The following is a 19,959-nucleotide window of genomic DNA, read 5'->3' as shown; positions in this document are numbered from 1 at the left end:
GTTTAGGCCAAATGGAAAAAGCAACACAAAAAGCAAATGAGGAGAAGAATGCCTTAAAAAGCAGAATTGGCCAGGTAGAAAAGGAGATATAAAAAGCTCCCTGAAGAAAAGAACTCCTTTAAATGCAGAATGGAACTAAAGGAAGACTCTGATTTTGCAAGAACTCTGGAAGAAATAAAACTATTCCCCAAACCCCCCAAATTAGAAGAAAATGTGAAATATTTCATTGGAAAAACAATTGACCTTGAAAACAGATCCAGAAGAGATAATTTTAAAATTATTGGGCCACCTGAAAATCATGACCAGAAATAGAGCCTAGACTTCATTTTTCAAGAAATAATACAAGCAAATTTCCCTGAGATCCTTGAAGCAGAGGGTATAATAGAAATTGAGGGAATTCACTAATCACCTCCTGAAAGAGACCCCAAAAGAAAAACTTCCAGAAATATTATAGACAAATTCCAAAACTCCCAAGTCAGAGAGAAAATACTAAAGGTTTCCAGAAACAAATAATTCAACTACTGAGGCTCCATAGTCAGGATTACACAGGACTTGGCAGCATCTACATTAAGGGCTCATAGGGCTTGGAATATGGTATTCCAGAAGGCAAAAGATCTTGGTTTACAACTGAGAATGAACTACCCAGCAAAACTGAACATCTTCTTTCAGGGGGAAAATGAATATTCAATGAAACAGGGGACTTTAATATTTTCCTATTGATACAACCAAAGCTGAACAGAAAGTTTGATCTCCAAGTACAGGACCCAGGTGAACCATAGAGGGGATAGATGAGAAGGACTAACTATGAGGAAATTAGATAATGATAACTCATATGAACTTTCTCATTTATATGAGCACTTAGAAGGAGCATATATAGACAAGGCACAGGAAGGAGTTGACTATAATGATATAATATAATATAAAAGATAGAGTCAATGGATAAAGGAAAGTACTGGAAGGAAGAAAAAGGAGAGGAAGAAGGGGCTAAGATATTTTGCTTAAGAGTTGAGAAAAAACTTTTTCAGTGGAGCGGAATGGGGGAAGGCAAGGGGACATGAGTGAGCCTTCATTCTCATCAGAAATGGCTCAGAGAGGAAATAACATCTACAATTAATAGGGTATAGAAATCTATCTTACCCTAGAGAAAAATGAGAAGAAAGAGATGGGATAAGGGGGAATGGGGGGAGGGAAGGAGAAATAGTGATAGAAGAGAGGGAAGATCATGGGAGAGGGCACGGAGATATAATATACTTTTGAAGAGGGACAGAGTGAAAGGAGAGAGAGAATAGAATGAGAGTGAGGAGGAATAGAGTAGAGGGAAATACAGCTAGTAATAGCAACTATGGGGAAAATATTGAAGCAAGTTCTTTGATGGACCTATGATAAAGAAGGCAACTCATACCAGAGACAATCCATTGGAATGTGAACACAGATTGAAGTACATTTTTTTCTCTATCACTGTTCTTAAGGTTTCTCATCTTCTTAGGGGGAAGTGGGGTTTATGCTTATTCTTATAAAAAGATAATTGTAATAATAAAAAATGATTATTTTTAAAAAAGAAAAAAATAAACATAGTATGTTTTGCTCTGCATTCATAATCCACAATTTTTTCTTTGGATGTAGATGGTATCTTCTTTGATGGGTCTCTTAGGATTCTCCTTGATCACCAAACTTCTGAGAGGAGTTGTGCGAATCATAGTTGATCATTGCATAATATTACAGTTAGTGTGTATAAGATTCTCCTGTTTTCTGCTCAGTTTACTCAGCATCAGCTAATGCCCTTCTTCTTTTTAATTTAAGGCAATGGGGTTAAGTAACTTGCCCAAGGTCACACAGCTAAGCAATTATTAAGTGTCTGAGGCTAGATTTGAACTCAGGGTACTCCTGACTCCTGTTCTATCCACTGTGCCACCTAGTTGCCCCTCATGGCATTCTTTCCAGACTTTTCTGAAGTCAAGATACTCATGATTTCTTACAGAACAATACCACTCAATAACATTCATATATCACAGCTTGTTCAGCAATTCCCCAATTAATAGATATTCCCTCAATATCTCATTTTTTGTCAGTACAAAAATATCTATATTTTTATACTTATATGTCTTTCCTTGTTTTTTTATGATCTCTTTGGGGTATAGACTTTGTATTAGCATTGCTGGATCAACGGATATGCACAGTATTATTGCCCTTTCAGCAGAGATCCAAATTGCTCTCCAAAATATTTGACTCAATTCACAACTCCACTAATAGTGCATTAGTGCCCAGTTTTCCCACTCCTCTTCAGCATTGATCATTTTCCATTTTTGTCATAGTGTTCAGTCTGATAGGGGTGAGGTAGTACCTCAGAGTTGTTTTAATTTGAATTTCTCTAACTAGTAATAATTTGGAATATTTTTAAAATGACTATACATAGTTTTAATTTCTTCATCTGAGAATTGCTTGCTCATTAACTTTGTCCATGTATCAATTTCAGAATGACCCGTATTCTTATAAATTTGTCACAGTTCTCTATATATTTTATAAACAAGATCTTTATCAGAAATACTAGCTATAAAAATCATTTCCCATCTTTTCTGTATTCCTTCTAATCTTGGTTGCAATGGTTTTATTTATATAAACCGTTTTAAAATTTTTGAAATAGTCATATTTATCCATTTTGAAATTTATTGTGTTCTCTATTTCTTGTTTGATCATAAACTTCTCCCCATTCCATGGATTTGATAAATAAATCATTCCTTGTTCTCCTAATCGGTTTATCATATGACCCTTTATGTCTAAAACCTGTACCATTTGGACTTTATTTGGTGCAGGATGTGAGACATTGTTCTAATCTAGTTTTTGCTATACTGTTTTCAGTTTTCCCAGCAGTTTTTTCTCAAATACTGAGTTCTTATTCCAGAAGCTAGATCTTTGGGTTGATCAAACAGAAGATTACTATAGCCATTTATTTCTTTTTTCTTTTGTACTTAATCTATTCCACTGAACCACTCTAATTCTTAACAAATACAAAATACTTTGATGACTGCCACTGTATTATTAAAAACTACATTTTGTTTAAGATTTGATACAGTTATACCACCATCATAATTTTTTAATCATTTCTTTTATATTCTTGATCTTTTCTTCCTCCAGATGAAGTTTGTTAGCATTTTATTCTAGTTCTGTAAAACAATTTTGGTAGTTTGATTGGTATACCATTGAATATGTAATATAATTTAGGTAGAATTGTCATTCTTAATCATATTAATTCTTCTTAACCATGAGCAATTGACATTTTTCTAATTGTTTAGGTCTTATTTTTTTTGAGTGAGAAGTGTAATTGTGTTTATATAGTTTCTGGGTTCATCTTGAGGGTATTTTATGCTGTCTACAGTTACTTTAAATGGCATTTCTCTTTCTAGCTCTTGTTTCTGGATTTTATTACTAATATATAGAAATGTTGATGACTTTTTCCTCTAGATAGGGATGGCATTTTCTATAACAGGTTTTTCAGGATTGTTGTTGATCACTGAATTGTTGAAATGAGCCAACCTCCATCATTGTTGATCACCTCACACTGTTGCTATTAATGTGTTCAATGTTCTCCTTCAGAAATGGATTTTTAATGGAAAAGAGACCAAGTATTTCTAATGAAAAGATTGGAAATGTGTAAACATTGAAGTAAAAATTAAATGAAGAGAAACCTAAAAAGATAAATTTATTTGAACAAATTGAATAGCTACATGATGTCAGGAATGCTATCACTTTAATGGAGGGAAAACAAATATTTCCCTCCAGAACCTTACTATTCCCAAAGATAATTTTTAAAAAAAGGATTAAATCAGAAAATCAGAGAACCTAGAGGTAGATTGATTCTGTTGAAAGGATCTGAAGAGGGGAAAGAGAAGGCAAAGGAATACCTTAATGCAGAAAAGATGAACCTGTTAAACTCAACAGGAAAATAATACAGAAAATAATACTGGGGAGGGAATAACAGCTATAAACAAATGGATTTTCCTATTCTGAAGAGATCATTAAAAAGGGAAAAATAATAAATGCACTAGATTCTGAAGAGGGGTAAACCAATTGGGAAATGGTGCAAAATTATGGTGTTATTTAGTCATGAAATCAAATATTATTGTGCCATTAGAAATGCCAAAATATGGCTTCAGAGAGCCCATAAAAGTGCTGCAATGTAGTATGAAGTGAACAGCAACCAAAAAAAATTATAAAAGGAAAACACCATTATAAAGAAAAGTAAACTGAAAGATGCAAGATGTCTGTTAAAAACAATCATCAAACAGTATTTAGAGGACCCATGATAAAATATTATATATCTCTCTTAACAGAGAAGTGTTGAATAAGGTGCAAAAGGAGATAAATATTGTTGCATAATGAATACCTTACTTCTTTCATTTTCAATAAGTGGAGGAGAGGCTGAAGGGAAAAGGAATTTAGAACTCACAATTTAAAAATGAATGTTAAAAAACACCCCCCAAATTAAAAACAAACAAAAAAATATAAACATTGTTGGATCTGATCACTGTGGAGATTTATATTGTTTGATTATCTTTATTTGTCAAAATGTTTTCTTTTCACTTTTTTAATGGGGGACCGGGTTTAAGGGAGAGAAGGAAGTTCTAAAGGAAATATAGTTAAATGAGGCTGTTTTGAAGGTAATATGTGGAATTTATTATATTCTTCTGAAATACATTTTCATATGCAGGCTCTTTTTGTAGTCTGATATGAACATGGAAATACTCAAGATGAAAATATAATTTATAGTGCTTCAAAAAGAACTGAGTAGGGAGAAATGTGGAGGCAATGATTAGAGTCAACTTTTTCAAGAATTTCAGCCCCCAAGTAGAGGGTAGCTAGTTGAGGTAATGAGATTAAGTGAGGGATTTGAGCATTTTATATTTATGCCACAGACTATTTTCTACCTGAAACTCTTTAAATCCTATATGAAAGTTCTTTCTTTAGATACATATTCTACAAAGTCTTTTGTTCGTTTGATTTTTTTTTAAATTAAGACAAAGTTCTTTTCCTATAGCTTTTGGGCAGGTGTTAATGGAAGCAGTATCTTTAAATTACCGTTAGGTCAAGTCTGCTCTTTATGCAAAAATATCTTTACTTTTGTTTTACACTGAGCGCGAAAGTGCTCTGTGTAAAAAGAATCCTAAAGGGCTAGTGTAGCTTATAGTTCAAGAGAAGGGGGGAAAGTTCACTTATCAGAAAATTTTAGTGGGAAAGGAAGAGGAGTTTGAAAATAATGACCAAGGGAGTAAAGCAGGAAAATTGTCCAAAATGAGACAGCTATCAATGTCGAGTGGGGGGGGAGAGAGAGAGAGAGAGAGAGAGAGAGAGAGAGAGAGAGAGAGAGAGAGAGAGAGAGAGAGAGAGAGAGAGGAGAGAGAGAGGAGAGACAGACAGACAGGCAGACAGGCAGGCAGACAGACAGGGACAAAAACAAAGAAAGTCAGGCACACAGAGAAAATGTCTTGTTACTTGTGAGACCTAATCCCGAAGAGTTTTGCGCAGAGAAAAAACTCTTTCCCCTCATTCCGCAGCTCAGTAATTCTCTTGGCCCAGTAGGCATGAGCGCACCCGATCAGGAACTTTTAGGTACTTTCTTTATTTCTCCCCAATTTCAGGAAATGGGCGGTCCTTGGAGCCACCAGCTTTCATTTTCCAGCAGTCTTTGCTGCCGATAGACAGCCAGGCTGCAGACACTCTCCACCAACACTTACTTAACCAAACCCGGCTCTGTGAGAAGGCTGCTGCTCCTTTTGGTGAAGCCACAGTGCCCGGACTGGTCAGGTGAGCGGTTAGCGTAGGTGGGGGCGATTGGGTTCCCAGCTCCTTCCAGGTGGCGGACCCCTCTATCTCCCACAGTCTGAGTCCGAGGGAGAAGACTGAGTTCCCACTCCCTCCTGGAGCCCCAGGCTTGGTTCCTAGGGAACACTTTCTTCTGAGGTGAATGATTGTCCTTCCCACTTCTCCAGATTTACATAGGAGGGCTGCTCTGGAGGGGAGGTGGTTGAGAGAAGCCGAAAAGCAGACTTTTGACCTCTAGGAAAGGTTCTTTAAAATGGCTAATAAAATACTCAGATTCAAAAATCACAAGAAAGTGATTTTAAACCACACTGAAACAAAAGAGAATATTTATCAGGTTTTTCCCCAAAATATTTAATTCAGAGATCTGAAGACAAATGTTGGCACCATCATATGGCAGAAATTACTGTTTGGGTATAGTAATGGAGAAATGTAGTAATATCCCTATTATGGACAAATAATGTCTTCAGAGTGAACATTAGCCTGGGTTATTCACTTTGTCATATTATCTCTGACACATTTGTGAAAATGAAAACAATGATGAGTTTGGTATTTATTTAAGATCCCAGAGTTTATGAGTGAAGAGGAATGGATTTCAGTTAGTCCAGGACTGGGTCCTTCTCCCAACCCCCAATGAAATAGTAAATACACCCCCTTGCCTATTTACATTATTCAGGAAACTTGAATTAGTCACAACTAAAATGGAAAGAGATATTTGCACATTCAAGAATGTTTAAATTATTAATTTATTTCCAAAATGACAAAATTATATCCTTCAAAACCCAAAGGCAAAATATGGGCAATACAAGCCTACACTGAAGACAAGAATATCAATAAAAGCATTTTAAAATGTCTATTATATAGATATTCTGTGTGTGACCTCAGGAAAGTGACAACTTCTGTGGACCTCAGTCTCCTTATCTATAAAAGGACTATAAAATAGAACTGGATATATTAAATACCCCTCCAGTCCCAGAGTTATGATCCTATGATCAGGGTTACCCAATTTACAAGTCTGCACATCTGTGAAAAGCAAGATTGCATATGTGTATATTCATTATATGTGTATATTTATGTATGCATTTGTTTCCATGTGTGTGTATGTATATATGTGTCTATGTGAGCAGCTAGGTGGTGAAGTAGACAGAGTGTCAGATGGAAAGTCTCATCTTTGTATGTTCAAATGAGGGCTTAGGTCCTTACTAGCTGTGTGATCCTGTTTGTTATTTAACACTGTCTCAGTTCCTTATATGTAAAATGAACTGGAGAAGAAAATTGTAAACTACTTCAGTATCTTTGACAAAAAAAAACCCAAATGGAGTCACAAAGAGTCAGATAAAACTAAACAAGGCAACCTAATCTGTCTGTGTGTGTGTGTGTGTGTGTGTGTGTGTGTGTGTGTATGCATGTGTTTATATATCTGTAGATTTTGTATTATATTGTGTGTGTTTGTGTGTATGTATATATATGTAAACACCACAAAGGGAAATAAGAGACAATGTGGAATAGGGGATGAAGGGCTAGCTTCAGAGATAGAGACCTGGGACAAAAATTTTAAGACCTGCCTCTGATACATACTGACTGAGTGTGACCTTGGGCAAGTCACAGCCTCCCAACATCCCAGATAACTTTCTAAGACTATAAGTTGGAGAGCAGGTGCTGATTTGCACTGGTAGAGGAAGTTTTTAATATAGCATTTTTAATATGAAAGTGAAATATGCATTTAGGATATGCTGTTGTTTTTTGTCAAGTAAGGAATTCTTTTGTATTTATTCTTGTTTTCTGATTTATCCAACAGTGGGATATTAAATTCCATTGTTTCTGAATCTCCTTTGTCAAGTCTATTTGATTTTTTTTTTAGTTTTTACAAGTCAGTGGGGTTAAGCGACTTGCCCAAGGTCACACAGCTAGGTTAATTATTATGTGTCTGAGATTGGATTTGAACTCAGTATCTACCTGACTCCAGAGCCAGTGCTCTATCCACTGGGTCACCTAGGTGCCCCTAGTCTATATTATTTTTTATTTAAATCTTAGAAAACTGAAAAGCAGTCTGGCAGAAAGTCAACTTAGTCTAACATCTTTCTGTATATTACCTAATATTCCATTCCTTCAGAGTAGTTCCTTACCTCCAATGAAAGCCACGAATCCTTTTTAATATACATTATGACTTATGCATCCTTTTATATGCTAAGACAATAAAAGTTGTGCCATTAGTGGGGATGGGTTTGCATGGAAACATCCTTGCTTTCAACTATCAGCAAACTGTGTGAAATAACTGGGAAACATAGAGTGATTCAACCTATGAACAAAGAGAGGTGTCAAAAGACCTGTTTCCTCCTTTCCCTCCACCTTCTCCCTCCCACTGGAAACCTGTTCAGGACTTTGGTCTCATTGTACATTCTAAACCCTGAGGTAACTTGTCTTGAAGAAAACTACTAACTCCAAAAACGTATAAGCTTCAGTGAATTCAGATTTCTCCAGTTCTCTCTCATCTCTCCTCTTTCTGTCACCACAAATCATCCACAATTGCTTATAAACATTCTCCTAGAGCAACTTAGGCTCCTGTTTATGGAATCCTAGGGCCAGAGGATGTTATATCAACCAGAATGTAACTCCGGAGTTAATCTAATCTAAACCTGCATTGTTCAGATGGGAGGGAAAACAGGCTAAGGAAAGAGAAATTATTTGACCAGTCATAAAATCAGTTAAAGGCAGAGCTAGGACCAGAACCCAGTTGAAGTTTTAGAGTCTCTTTTTCACTTAACCACAATTGCTTGTCATTCTTTGTCTATAGAATTTGCAGAGAAAGGCAGCACCATATTGTGACCAGATTCTTGACAAGATGAGCCAGGAGTCAAACCATAATGACCAGCAGCCCAGGACTCTCCAGAACGAAACTGAAATGGAAGGTGATTGAAGTGGGCTAGAGTTTCCATTTTCTTCTGGCAACTGATATTTTGGTTCCTGTCTAATGAGACAAAAGCTGCTTTGAGTGGCATCTCTTATATCCCTTGTCCCCCAGCTTGTCCTCTTTCCCTCTCCCTCTGGGTCAGCCAGGGTTTTCCCCTAGCTGCTTCTTTCCTTTGGTGGTCTGAATAGCTCTATGTCCATGCCTCACACTTCATATTTACTCCACCTGCTCTCATCCCTATGAGAAGATAAGAATGCTAGGAGATGTACAAAATGTCACATTATGAAACAGTGGAAGTTGGGGGGAGAAAAGGAAGGCAATCTGTCCACAAAATCTGACTGCTCTCTGTGATCCTGTCACAGTAAGTCTTTTTGCCCTAGAGGGAAAAAGTAGTTGCATCTGTGCCCAAGGGTATAAAAATATAGATGAAAGAATTTCAAATTATAATCAAGGGTTTTTATGTGAAAACTCTTGAAGCCCTTCTCAATTTCAGATGCAGTTCATTCCTGGTTGTAATTCTTTTTTTAGATAACATTTTATTTCTTCTCCAAATATATATAAAAAATTTTAGCATTCATTTTTTAAGTCTTAGGTTGTAAATTCTATCTTTTCTTCCTCCCCTTTTTCTTCCTTGACATAGTAAGCAATCTGATATGGGTTATACATGTACAATCATGTAACAGATTTCCATTTAGTGATTTTGTATAAGAAGATAAGAAAGAAAAGAGGGGGGGAGAAGAAAGAAGGAAAAAAGGAAAGAAAGAGAAAAGGAAGAAGGAGAGAGAAAAAAAAATACTCTCCAGTCTGTGTGACCTTGGGCAAGTATCCCATTGTCTTGGAAAAAAATAAAAAACCTTAAAAATGTTAAAATAAAAAAAGAATGAATCCAAAAGTCACATCCTGGTTATATGTACTGAATTAGGAGAAGTTACCTAGACTTTGTTATTAGGATCTTTTGGTCCTGTTATATGTAAATCTTAGAGAAGTTTCAGATGTAAAGGCAGCACAACACCAGACTGTGATAATTTTAAGATGATATAGACATGGTAACTTTTAAGTTTTATTGACAACTTTGAAATTCTCTGGATATGTTACATATATATATATATATATATATATATGTATATATGTGTATATATATGTATATATATACATATATATATATGTATATATATACATATATATATCTTCCTGAGTTCAAATCTAGCCTTGGACCCTTACAAGCTGTGGGATCCTGGTCAAAACCTTTAACATTGTTTGTCTTAGTTTCCTCATCTGTAAAATGGGCGAGAGAATGAAATAGGAACTTAGTGCAGTATCATCTCTGCCAAGAAAACTCCAAATGGAGTCACTAAGTCTGACCTGACTGAAAAATGACTGAACAGCAATATATATTAAAAAAAGAACACATGAAAGATATTTCAAGAAATTATCAAAGAAAGCTACACTAATATCCTAGAATGATAGGGTAAAATAAAAATTGAAAGATTATACTGATCATCTCCTGAAAGAGATTCCAATACTAAAACTTCAAAAAATATTATAGCTAAATTCCAGAGCTTTCAGGTCAAGAAGAAAATATTGCAACCCACTGTACAGAAACAATTCAAATGTCATGAAGACACAGTTAGTATAACACACAAGATTTAGCAGTTTCTATACTAAAAGGTCAGATGACTTGGAATTTGATATTCAAGGAGGCAAAAGAACTTAAGTATAATCCTTCAGGGGACAAGCAAATATTCTGTGAGATAAAGGACTTCCAAGCATCCATGGTGTAAAGACAAGAGTTGAATAGAAAATATGACTTAAAGGAAACATTAACAAAGTAAACATGAAAGAGAAATCATAAGGGTTCAATAGGTTAAACTGTTTATATTCCTACATTGGAAGATGATACTTGTAACTCTAAGAAATTTCTGATTATTATTCATTATTTTGTTTTTTTGGCAAGGCAATGGCATCCTGACTTGCCCAAAATCACACAGCTAGGTAATTCTTAAGCATCTGAGTAAGGATTTGAACTCAGGTTCTCCTGACTCCAGGGCTCTATTAATTTCACCACCTAGCTGCCTCTGAACTTTATCATTATTAAGACACTTAAAAGGAGTATACATAGAAAGAGGACATGGTTGTGAGTTGATTATCATGGAATTATACCTAAAAAATGAAATTAAGGGATGAAAAAGACAAATATATTGGGAGAAAGGGTAAGGGAGAAGTAGAATGGGGTAAATTGCCTCACATAAAAGAGAGTGTTTTCAGTGGAGGTAAAGATGGGTGGAGGTTAGGAAATGGTTCAATCTTATTCTAATCAGAATTGACTCAAAGAGAGAATAACAAACACTCAGTTGGGTATAGAAATCTATATTACCCCCCGAAGGAAGTAGAAAGTGGAAGAAATAAAAAAGCGGGAGTTTAATAAAAGGGTTGGTGGATTTAGGAAACTTTTGAGAGACAAGATAAAGGAAGAGAGTGAGATGGGTAATATAAGTGAAGAGGGAAAATAGGATGGAAAGAATTACATAGTAATCATACCTGTATATATGAGTGGGGTGGAGTTCCCCCTTGAAACAGTAAATTTCTCTAATAAATACCTCATTTTTTCATAGATAAAGAGAATTGAATCAAATCATCCCCCCCCCATTGATAAATGGCCAAATGATATGAACAGGCACTCTTAAGACAAATCAAAATTGTCTATAGTTACATGAGAAAAGTTCCCAATTACTATTTATTAGAGAAATTCAAATTAAAATAGCTCTTAGGAACTACTTCATAGCTATCAGTGATTATTACAGAACAAGAAAATGACAACTGTTGGAGGAGATATGGAAAAATTGAGACACCAGTGTATTGTTGGTAGTATTATGAACTGATCCATTCATTCTGGAGAGCAATTTGGAGCTCAGCTTAATAAAACTGTGCATATCTTTTGACGAAATAATACCACTACTGGTATACCAAAGACATGGAAAAGGACCTTTATGAACAAAAATATCAATAGCATGATAACAGGTGACAAACAATTGAAAACTGAGGAAATGCCCATGAATTAGGGAATGGTTGAACAAGTTGCAAAATATAATTGTGATGAAAAAAACTATACTATTAGAAATGATGAGCCTTAGGGAGACATATAATCTCATGCAAACTGAAGTGAGGAGAACACTGTACTTAATAACCACAATATTGTAGAATGATCAATTGTGAATGATTTAGCTAGTTTCAGCAATTCAGTGATGAAAAATGCAGATCAAAGTTTTTTTTAGATTTCTTAATTTTTCTTGTATTTTTATCTGTATTTTTCATCATGTTAATCTGGAAATATGACAGTACACGTATAACCTATATGAAACTATTAGCCTTCTCTAGGTGGGGGAATGGAAGGGAGGCAGAGAAAAAAATTTGGACTTAACATTCTAAAAAACAAATTTCAAAAATTGTTTTTCCCATGTAATTAAAAAAATTAAATTTTCTTAAAAGAAAAAGATTTGGTTTTTGTTTTAAGAGGAGTCAAGGATTTCACATTTAAATACTTTTAAAATATTATCTCTTAATATCCCTAGAGGCAAAGTTATATATGCTTTCAAAAGTAATATGGGGTCAGATGGAATAATAATCACCATAATAATAATTAAAACTTGTAGACTACTTTAAGGCTAGTAACATGATTTATATACATTATATTATTTGTTCCTCATAATAACTCTGTGAATTAAGTAAAGGGAAATATGTGAGGTAAGCAGGAGGAGTAGATCCACAAAAGACTCAATACTTATGTGTCCCCAGAAAACTGTAAGGTGAACCCATTTCTGAGGCAGAGTTTTAGCATGTTTCTTGCTAATTGCCAGTGTGCATGTGAGCTAAGAGTAGAGGCATGGCTATCCTGGATAGGAAGAGGGATTAAAAGGATAACAGTTGAAGATGGAGCTTAACCCTGTCAATCTCATAATCCATCTTAGGTGGCAGAAACCAAGACCCCAGACCAAAGCAGCTGAGACTTGTCCTCGTAGGTAAAACAGGAGCTGGGAAAAGTGCAACAGGGAACAGCATCCTTGGAAAACGAGTATTTGAGTCAAGGCTAGCAGCAAAGTCAGTAACCAAGAACTGTATGAAAACAAGCAGATTGTGGAATGAAAAAGAAATTGTTGTTGTGGATACTCCTGGAATTTTTGATACTCATGTGTCTGATATGGACACTTCAACGGAGATCAGACGCTGCCTCATTATGTCCTCGCCTGGGCCTCATGCTATTCTTCTGGTGGTACCACTCAGTCGTTATACCAAGGAGGAGCAAGATGCAGTAAAGAGGATCTTGGGAATTTTTGGTGCCAAAGCCAAAGAATACATGATCCTTTTATTCACCCGGAAGGATGACTTGGAAGATATTGATTTGAATCAATACTTATGTGAATCTAAGAATGAAGCTTTGAAAGATTTGAAAGACCAGTTTTGTGGAAGATACTGTGGATTCAACAACCGGGCAACTGGAAGAGAACAAGAGGCTCAGTTAACAGAGCTCCTGAGTTTAGTGGAGCAAATTGTGCAGCAGAATGGCGGTTCTTGCTATACAAACCAGATATATCAAGTGACTGAAGAGACAATTCAGAAAGAAACTGAAGCACTACAGAAATTCTACATGAAAGAGCTGGAAAGAATAAAAATGGAAATAAAACAGGACCATGAAGAGGAAATCAAGAGTTTAAAGAGTGAACTAGAAAGGAAAGAAAAAGAAAAAATGATGTATAAGAAAATTATAGAAAAAGAATTATTCTATGAAAATAAACAAAGAAATGCCAGAGATGAGATTATGAATGAAAACAAGTTCACAGAAAAAATCATAAATTTCTTGAAATCAGCATATTCTGTCATTCAAAACATATTTGATATTTAAGGAACTTAGTGAAAATAATCTTATACTCTGCTCTAATTTCTTTTATTATTCAATTGTAATCCTCAATGAATTCTCAGCTATTCAACTCAGATATTCAAGAATAGAAATAATTTTCAACCACTTTCTAATTCCATTAATTTCTTCTTCTCTTGCTTCTACTCATAATACTGAATAATGGTGACGATAACAGGCATCCTTGTTTCATCTTTGATCTTATTAAGAAAACTTCTGGCTTGTGCCCATTACATATAATGCTTGCTGTTGATTTTACATAGATATTGCTTACAATTTAAGGAAAACTCCATTTAATCCTATTGTCTCTATTGTTTTTAATTGGCATGTATGCTGTATTTCATCAAAAGTTTTTTTTAGTATTTCTTGAGGTAATCATACAATTTTAAGGTGATACTTTTATAGAAAACTGGGAACACTTGTAGGAATTGATTCAAAGTGAAGTGATCAATCCTCAGGAAAAAAAATTTATACAATGACACTTGTAAAAAACAAAAAATTCTGAAATACTAATAACTTAATAACACAATGAATAATCATAATTCTAAAACACATACAATTAAACATGGTGCAAGTCTCCTAATTACAGAGGTGATGAATTTAGAGTGCAAAGTAAAATATGCCTCATTTTTAAAAATTTGATCTATGTGCAAATAAGTTTTGCTTGACTATATATGTTTGTAGTAAAATGTTTGTTTTTCTTTATTTCTCATTGCAAATTAAATGGAAGGCAGGTGGGAAGTAAGGAAGGTGAATTTTATCCTTTGAAAAAATATTTTTTATTAAAATAAAAATATGTACCAACTGGATGATGGAACTCAGTCATATTTGCATTACTAATGCTATCAAAAATTTCATATTATCTATTCTCAGTCACTTTTTGCATTTATGTCTTTATATTAACCAAGCAAAATTTGAGACAGATGAAATTATGTTCACACATCTATCAGCCTAAGACTGGAGTTGCTCAGAGAGCTCCTACCTTATTATAATAAGATGATCTCATTATTCCTTTTCTGAAGTTTACGGAATTCTTTCATTGATTTTAATGATATTGATGTAAGAATGTAATAAATAATGAATCATTTATAAAACTTTTAAAAAATTACAAAACCTTTCCTCCAAGAAACTTTGTGAAGATATAGCAAGGAATGTTTTACAAATGAGAAAACCAAGGCTTAGAAAGACTAAATGACTTACCTATTGTCATATATTGTGTAAGTGCACATTCTAATATTAAGATCCAACTCATTCCAAATTCAACACTTTTTTTTCTATTATAGTATCATCTTTCCTGTTAAAGTATTGTTGGGTAAATGACTCAGAATTCAATCTGCTTAATTCTCAGAGAAATCAAAGTTACCTATAGTCATAAGAAAAATTGTTCTACATCATCATTGATTAGAGAAATGCAAATTAAAACATCTCTGAGACACTACCTCACACCTCTCACATTGATCAATATGACTAGAAAGGAAAATAATCAATGTTGGAGGAGATGTGGGAAAATTGAGACCCTAATGCATTGTTGGTGGGGTTAAGTGAATTGATCCAGCCTTTCTGGAAAGCAATTTAGAATTACTCCCAAAGGGCAATAGAAATGCACATATTCTTTTATCCAGCAATACCACCACTGGGATTTGTATTCTGAAGATATCATAAAAGGTAAAAATCTCACATGTGCAAAAATATTCTTAGCAGTTCTTTTTCTAGTGGCAAAGAATTAGAAATTAAGGTGATACCCATCAACTGGGAAATGGTTGAACAAATGGTATCTGCATGTAATGGAACACTATTGCTCTATAAGAAATCAAGAGGGATAGAATTTAACAAAAACCTAGACAGACTTGCATGAATTGATGCTGAGTGAAGGGGACAGAACCAGAAGAACATTATACACATTAAGAACAACATGGAGTGATGTTCAACCATGATGGACTTGTTAATCTCAGCAGTACAATAATCAAAGTTAGTTTTAAAAGATGTGCTAGAAATAGGCCCAACCCCAGGCCCTACCTGACCCTAACCTTAACTGAAGTATGGTCTGCTCCCAGACTTGATGACAAATGACAAAGACTCAGGCTTTCCCTTATTTTCTTTTTATTAATTAAACTAATCCTTTCCATTGTGATCACTATTTTTTTAAAGTACCCCCCCCTTACTTTTATAGATATTTTGTGATCTTTTTCTATAGTTAAAGGAAGAACTGTAGAGTTTGAATGAAAACCAAAGCAGACTATCTTCAAATTTTAAAAGTTGTCTTATGTATTATGTCACTTTTTTTCTAATATTTTTTCTTCTGTTTGAATCTGATTCTTCTCTCATAACATGATCAATATAGATCTATGTTTAGCATGGTTATGAATGTAAAACCTATGTCAGATTGTTTTCTGTCAGGGGGAGGGGGATAAGGAAGGGAGGGAGGGAGAAAAATGTAAAACTCAAAACTTTGCAAAAAAATGGTAAAAACTACCATTGCATGTGGTCAGAAAAACAAGTAAACAAAATATTTTTTTAATTCAATTTGCCTCATAACAGGCATATTCAATGTATAGTGATGGAGTAAATGGAATGAACAAACCCTAACAAATGCAAGAAGGCAAAAGAAAAGGATCGACTCAGTGGGAATAACATTATAGTTCAGAGCGTTTATTCACTACCTTCTACTAGATTACATTCATTAACTTTATAAAGGTTCACATTTCTCATTTATTAGGAGTTATGTCTATGGGGCATTGGCATGGGGAAAATTGAGAAAACATTGTCATATTGTTTAAACAAATGTAGACGATCTCTTCAGGGTAAAATTTCAAGTTTTCTTATGGACAAGAGTTTGTTTATTCCCTATAGTAATAACCCTTGCTATGCAATTCTTCATTGTCAGTGCCAATGGACCTTCCTTGAACTCATTCTCTGCTGACCAGACCCATTCCTAAAGAATTTCCACTCCAGTTTCAGGGAGCTGATATTTAAAAACTCTACACTATTACCAATAACCCTGGTTGGGTCCTTGCCTTGGATCAAAGCTCAGGTTGTTTATAATATATTTATATATAGAAATAGATATAATAAATATTCTTCTGAAGTCATGGCATAATTTAATAACAGAACCTCTTAATTCAGGACAACATCCTGGAGTAAGTTTCTTTGGAGCTTTGATGGTCTTTCAAAGCTCCTTTTTGTCCTCCCAAGGTCACTTGCCCTATTTCTACTAGACCTCAAGATATAGAGATCTAATAGCATGTCTCTTAGGCCAGACCAAAATCTTGGTTATTATAATATACTCTTAAAAAACATGGTGCCTATATATGATGACAGGAGATTATCCTCATTTGTTCATCTTTAATTATGCTCACTTTAGCCAATATTTATATATATATATATATATATATGTATATATATATATGTATGTATGTATATGTATATGTCTGATAGTGGAATTCTGATTTGCAGTGGGTTTGAACTTTAGGTTTCTCCCTCATCCTCTCCTTGTTTTGGTGCTTTTGTAGCTGAAAGGTCATATAAATAAACTTTTGGAATCAACTGGTCAATCTCAAAGTCTTGCCTGCTGGTCTTTCAAGACAATTGTTGATGGCATGATGTCACCATCATGCTACTGGAGGATCATCAATTGAAGAAATTGGAGTTCTTTAGTCTGGAGAACAAAAGAGTTGGGGTTGTATTAGTTTGGATCTAAGAAATATCTTCAGATTTTTAAGGGCTATCATGTAGAAGAGGAACTTGAGGTTCTTGGTCTCAAATGGAAAAGTTAGAAATAATTAGTAGAAGTTTCAGAGACAGATAACTCAATGTAAAGAAATGGTTTTTTAAAATCATTCTATTAGAACTATGTAAAAATTACTTTAAAATCTTTTAAAAATAAAATCAGATTTAAATAATTGGAGAAACGTTAATTGTTCATGAGTAGACAGGGCTCATTTCACCCAAACTAATTTATATATTCAATATCATCCCAATTAAATGATCAAAATTTGTTTTACTAAATTAGAACAAATAATAACAAAATTCATTTGGAAAAACAAAAAGTCAAGTATATCAAAGGAAATAAAGAAAAAAATGTAAATCCAGAAGGTTTAGCATTATCAGATCTTAAACTACAGTAGAAGGCAATTATTATCAAAAATATCTGGCATTGGCTAAAACAAAGAAAGGTAAATTACTAGAATAGTAATAGAATAGTAATAGAATAGAATAGTAATAGAATAGACATACAATTTATAGCAACAAATCAACATAATGGCCTTGATTTTGACAAGTGTAAAGAGTTAAGATTTTAGGGGTGGCTAGGTGATAAAGTGGATAGAGAACCAGCCCTGGAGTCAGGAATACCTGGGTTCAAATCCAGCCTCAGACACTTAATAATTACCTAGCTGTGCAGCCTTGGGCAAGCCACTTAACTCCATTGCCTTGCAAAAACCTAAAAAAAAAGTTAAGATTTTGAGATGAGAATTCACTATTTGTTAGAAACTGTTGGGAAAACTGTAAAGAAGTATGGCAGAAACTGGGCATAGACCAATAACTTACACTGTTTGCTAAAATAAGGTCAAAATGGATACATGACTTAAAGTGAAAGAAGAACATGAAAGTCATTATTTAGCAGACTTATGGATTGGCAAAATATATGAATAAATCAGAGATAGAGAGAGCAAAGTTAGATTTAAAAGGTTTTGTACAAATAAAACAAATATAGCCAAAATCAGAAGGAAAGCAGAAAAATGCAACCATTCTCTGGGAAGTATATAAATTATTACAGGGATGTCATTAACAAATAAAATCAATTAACAAATACATTGCCCTTGTAGCAAGGGAGAAGGAGACATATCTCTGATAGTCCAACTCTCATTCTCTTGGTTAACTTGGTCACGCATCTTGCATTCAGATTGCTGGTTCTGGAGCTCAAAGAAAAAGTTACATGATGTTGCCATATATCAAAATATTCTATCTGGATCCTGGGGTTAAGCTTGTTATGGGGGGAGATATACTTGTACTTCTTCCCATTTAAGCTATTGAAGCTCCTCCAGTGTTCTATTCTAGTCCAGTTCTTGACTCTCAGACTTCCAAACCATGTTGTCTTACCCTGAAGCTTGCCAAATCACCTAGAACCTCTTTTACCTGAAATATCCAATCATACCTCTAAGCTTCTCAACATGAAATCCACCCCCCCATAAAAGCATGTTTCCTTTCTCCCCTTGTGAATTCCTCCTGGAGCTTGTGTTTTGTGAATGGATCCAAACTGCCATCAATCCCCTCCCAACATTATTCCTTTTTCTATATTTTCAAAATATGCTGTTCTGTCCATTCTAGAATTTCCCTTGGTGCCTGGAACTTCCTTACTATGGAACATCCAACCACTCCTCTGGTCTTCTCAACTTAAAATATTCCTGTCCCCTTATCCCATTGACTAGTTCCTTTAGGAACCTCTATTTCCATTCCTCTTGGAGACCTAATTCTGTTGGGTAGAGTACTTTTCCTCTTCCCTTTTCAGCTACCTTTGGAGTTCTGTCTTCTTGCTTTAGAATATAATCTTTGAAGGAAGGGATTAAGTTTTGCTTGTGAGTGCCTGGCACATAATAAGTGCTTAATAAATGCTTTGTTTCCTTCCTTCATTCCTTTGTTTATTTGTCCTTTCATTCCTTCCTTCATTCCTTCTCTCCTTCCTCTCATTTACAAGAAATCAGTAACCATTCTTGCACATTCTTCAAAAAGGAAGCAATAGGAATAATTATTGTGGTCATGCATGAGAAAGAAGAAACACAAATAATGATACACCAGTTACTTAATCAAAGGCATAAGCAGGGATAATCAGAACATCTGAGTCACGCTCTTGTAATGTCTGTAGCATATAATGTCTATAGAGGAGAGTGAGGACAGATTTAGAGAAATCCAGCAGGGAGGCACCTAAATAGGAGAAACTACCTACTGGGGATCTCTAATTCTGAACTACAGGTCTTAGTATCCTTGATGTCTTTAAGAATTTTCTGTGCCATACAAAGGCTCTCTTCCCTCGAAAGGGACCATAGTCAGGAGCTCCAGGCTGTCAGGAGGCTAGCATTAAGGCACTTGGAACAGGGATAGGAGGGGAAGAAAAATAAAAGGAGAATGTTCAGTTTCAGAAGTTAGTCATTGCTGGTCTCATTGGTTTTTGTGATAAAGTTTTTCATAACTGACTTCCATATTTTTTTCATCAGGTTATTCAATTGACAGTGCTATTGAAAGCACAATATAGAATCTTGTGTTTTTTAATAAGCTTCTTAAGATGCTTATTTTCTGAATTTTTCACTTAGTCACTCAAACTCACACCCTC

General features: G+C 34.7%; 1 protein-coding gene across 1 annotated transcript; it reads left to right on the top strand.

The window, feature by feature from the left end:
- Positions 1 to 5,649: 5,649 nt before the first annotated feature.
- Positions 5,650 to 14,443, top strand: LOC141492736 (GTPase IMAP family member 4-like). The gene is made up of 3 exons (XM_074193385.1): positions 5,650 to 5,799; positions 8,609 to 8,723; positions 12,691 to 14,443. Exons 2-3 carry the CDS (start codon positions 8,657 to 8,659, stop codon positions 13,620 to 13,622), a joined length of 999 nt encoding a protein of 332 aa, XP_074049486.1. The 5' UTR covers positions 5,650 to 5,799; positions 8,609 to 8,656; the 3' UTR covers positions 13,623 to 14,443.
- Positions 14,444 to 19,959: the final 5,516 nt, after the last annotated feature.

The sequence above is a fragment of the Macrotis lagotis genome, chromosome 7, assembly GCF_037893015.1.
Source record: "Macrotis lagotis isolate mMagLag1 chromosome 7, bilby.v1.9.chrom.fasta, whole genome shotgun sequence".
NCBI classification, from domain to species: domain Eukaryota; kingdom Metazoa; phylum Chordata; class Mammalia; order Peramelemorphia; family Peramelidae; genus Macrotis; species Macrotis lagotis.
This window is presented reverse-complemented; position numbering and strand designations above follow the sequence as displayed.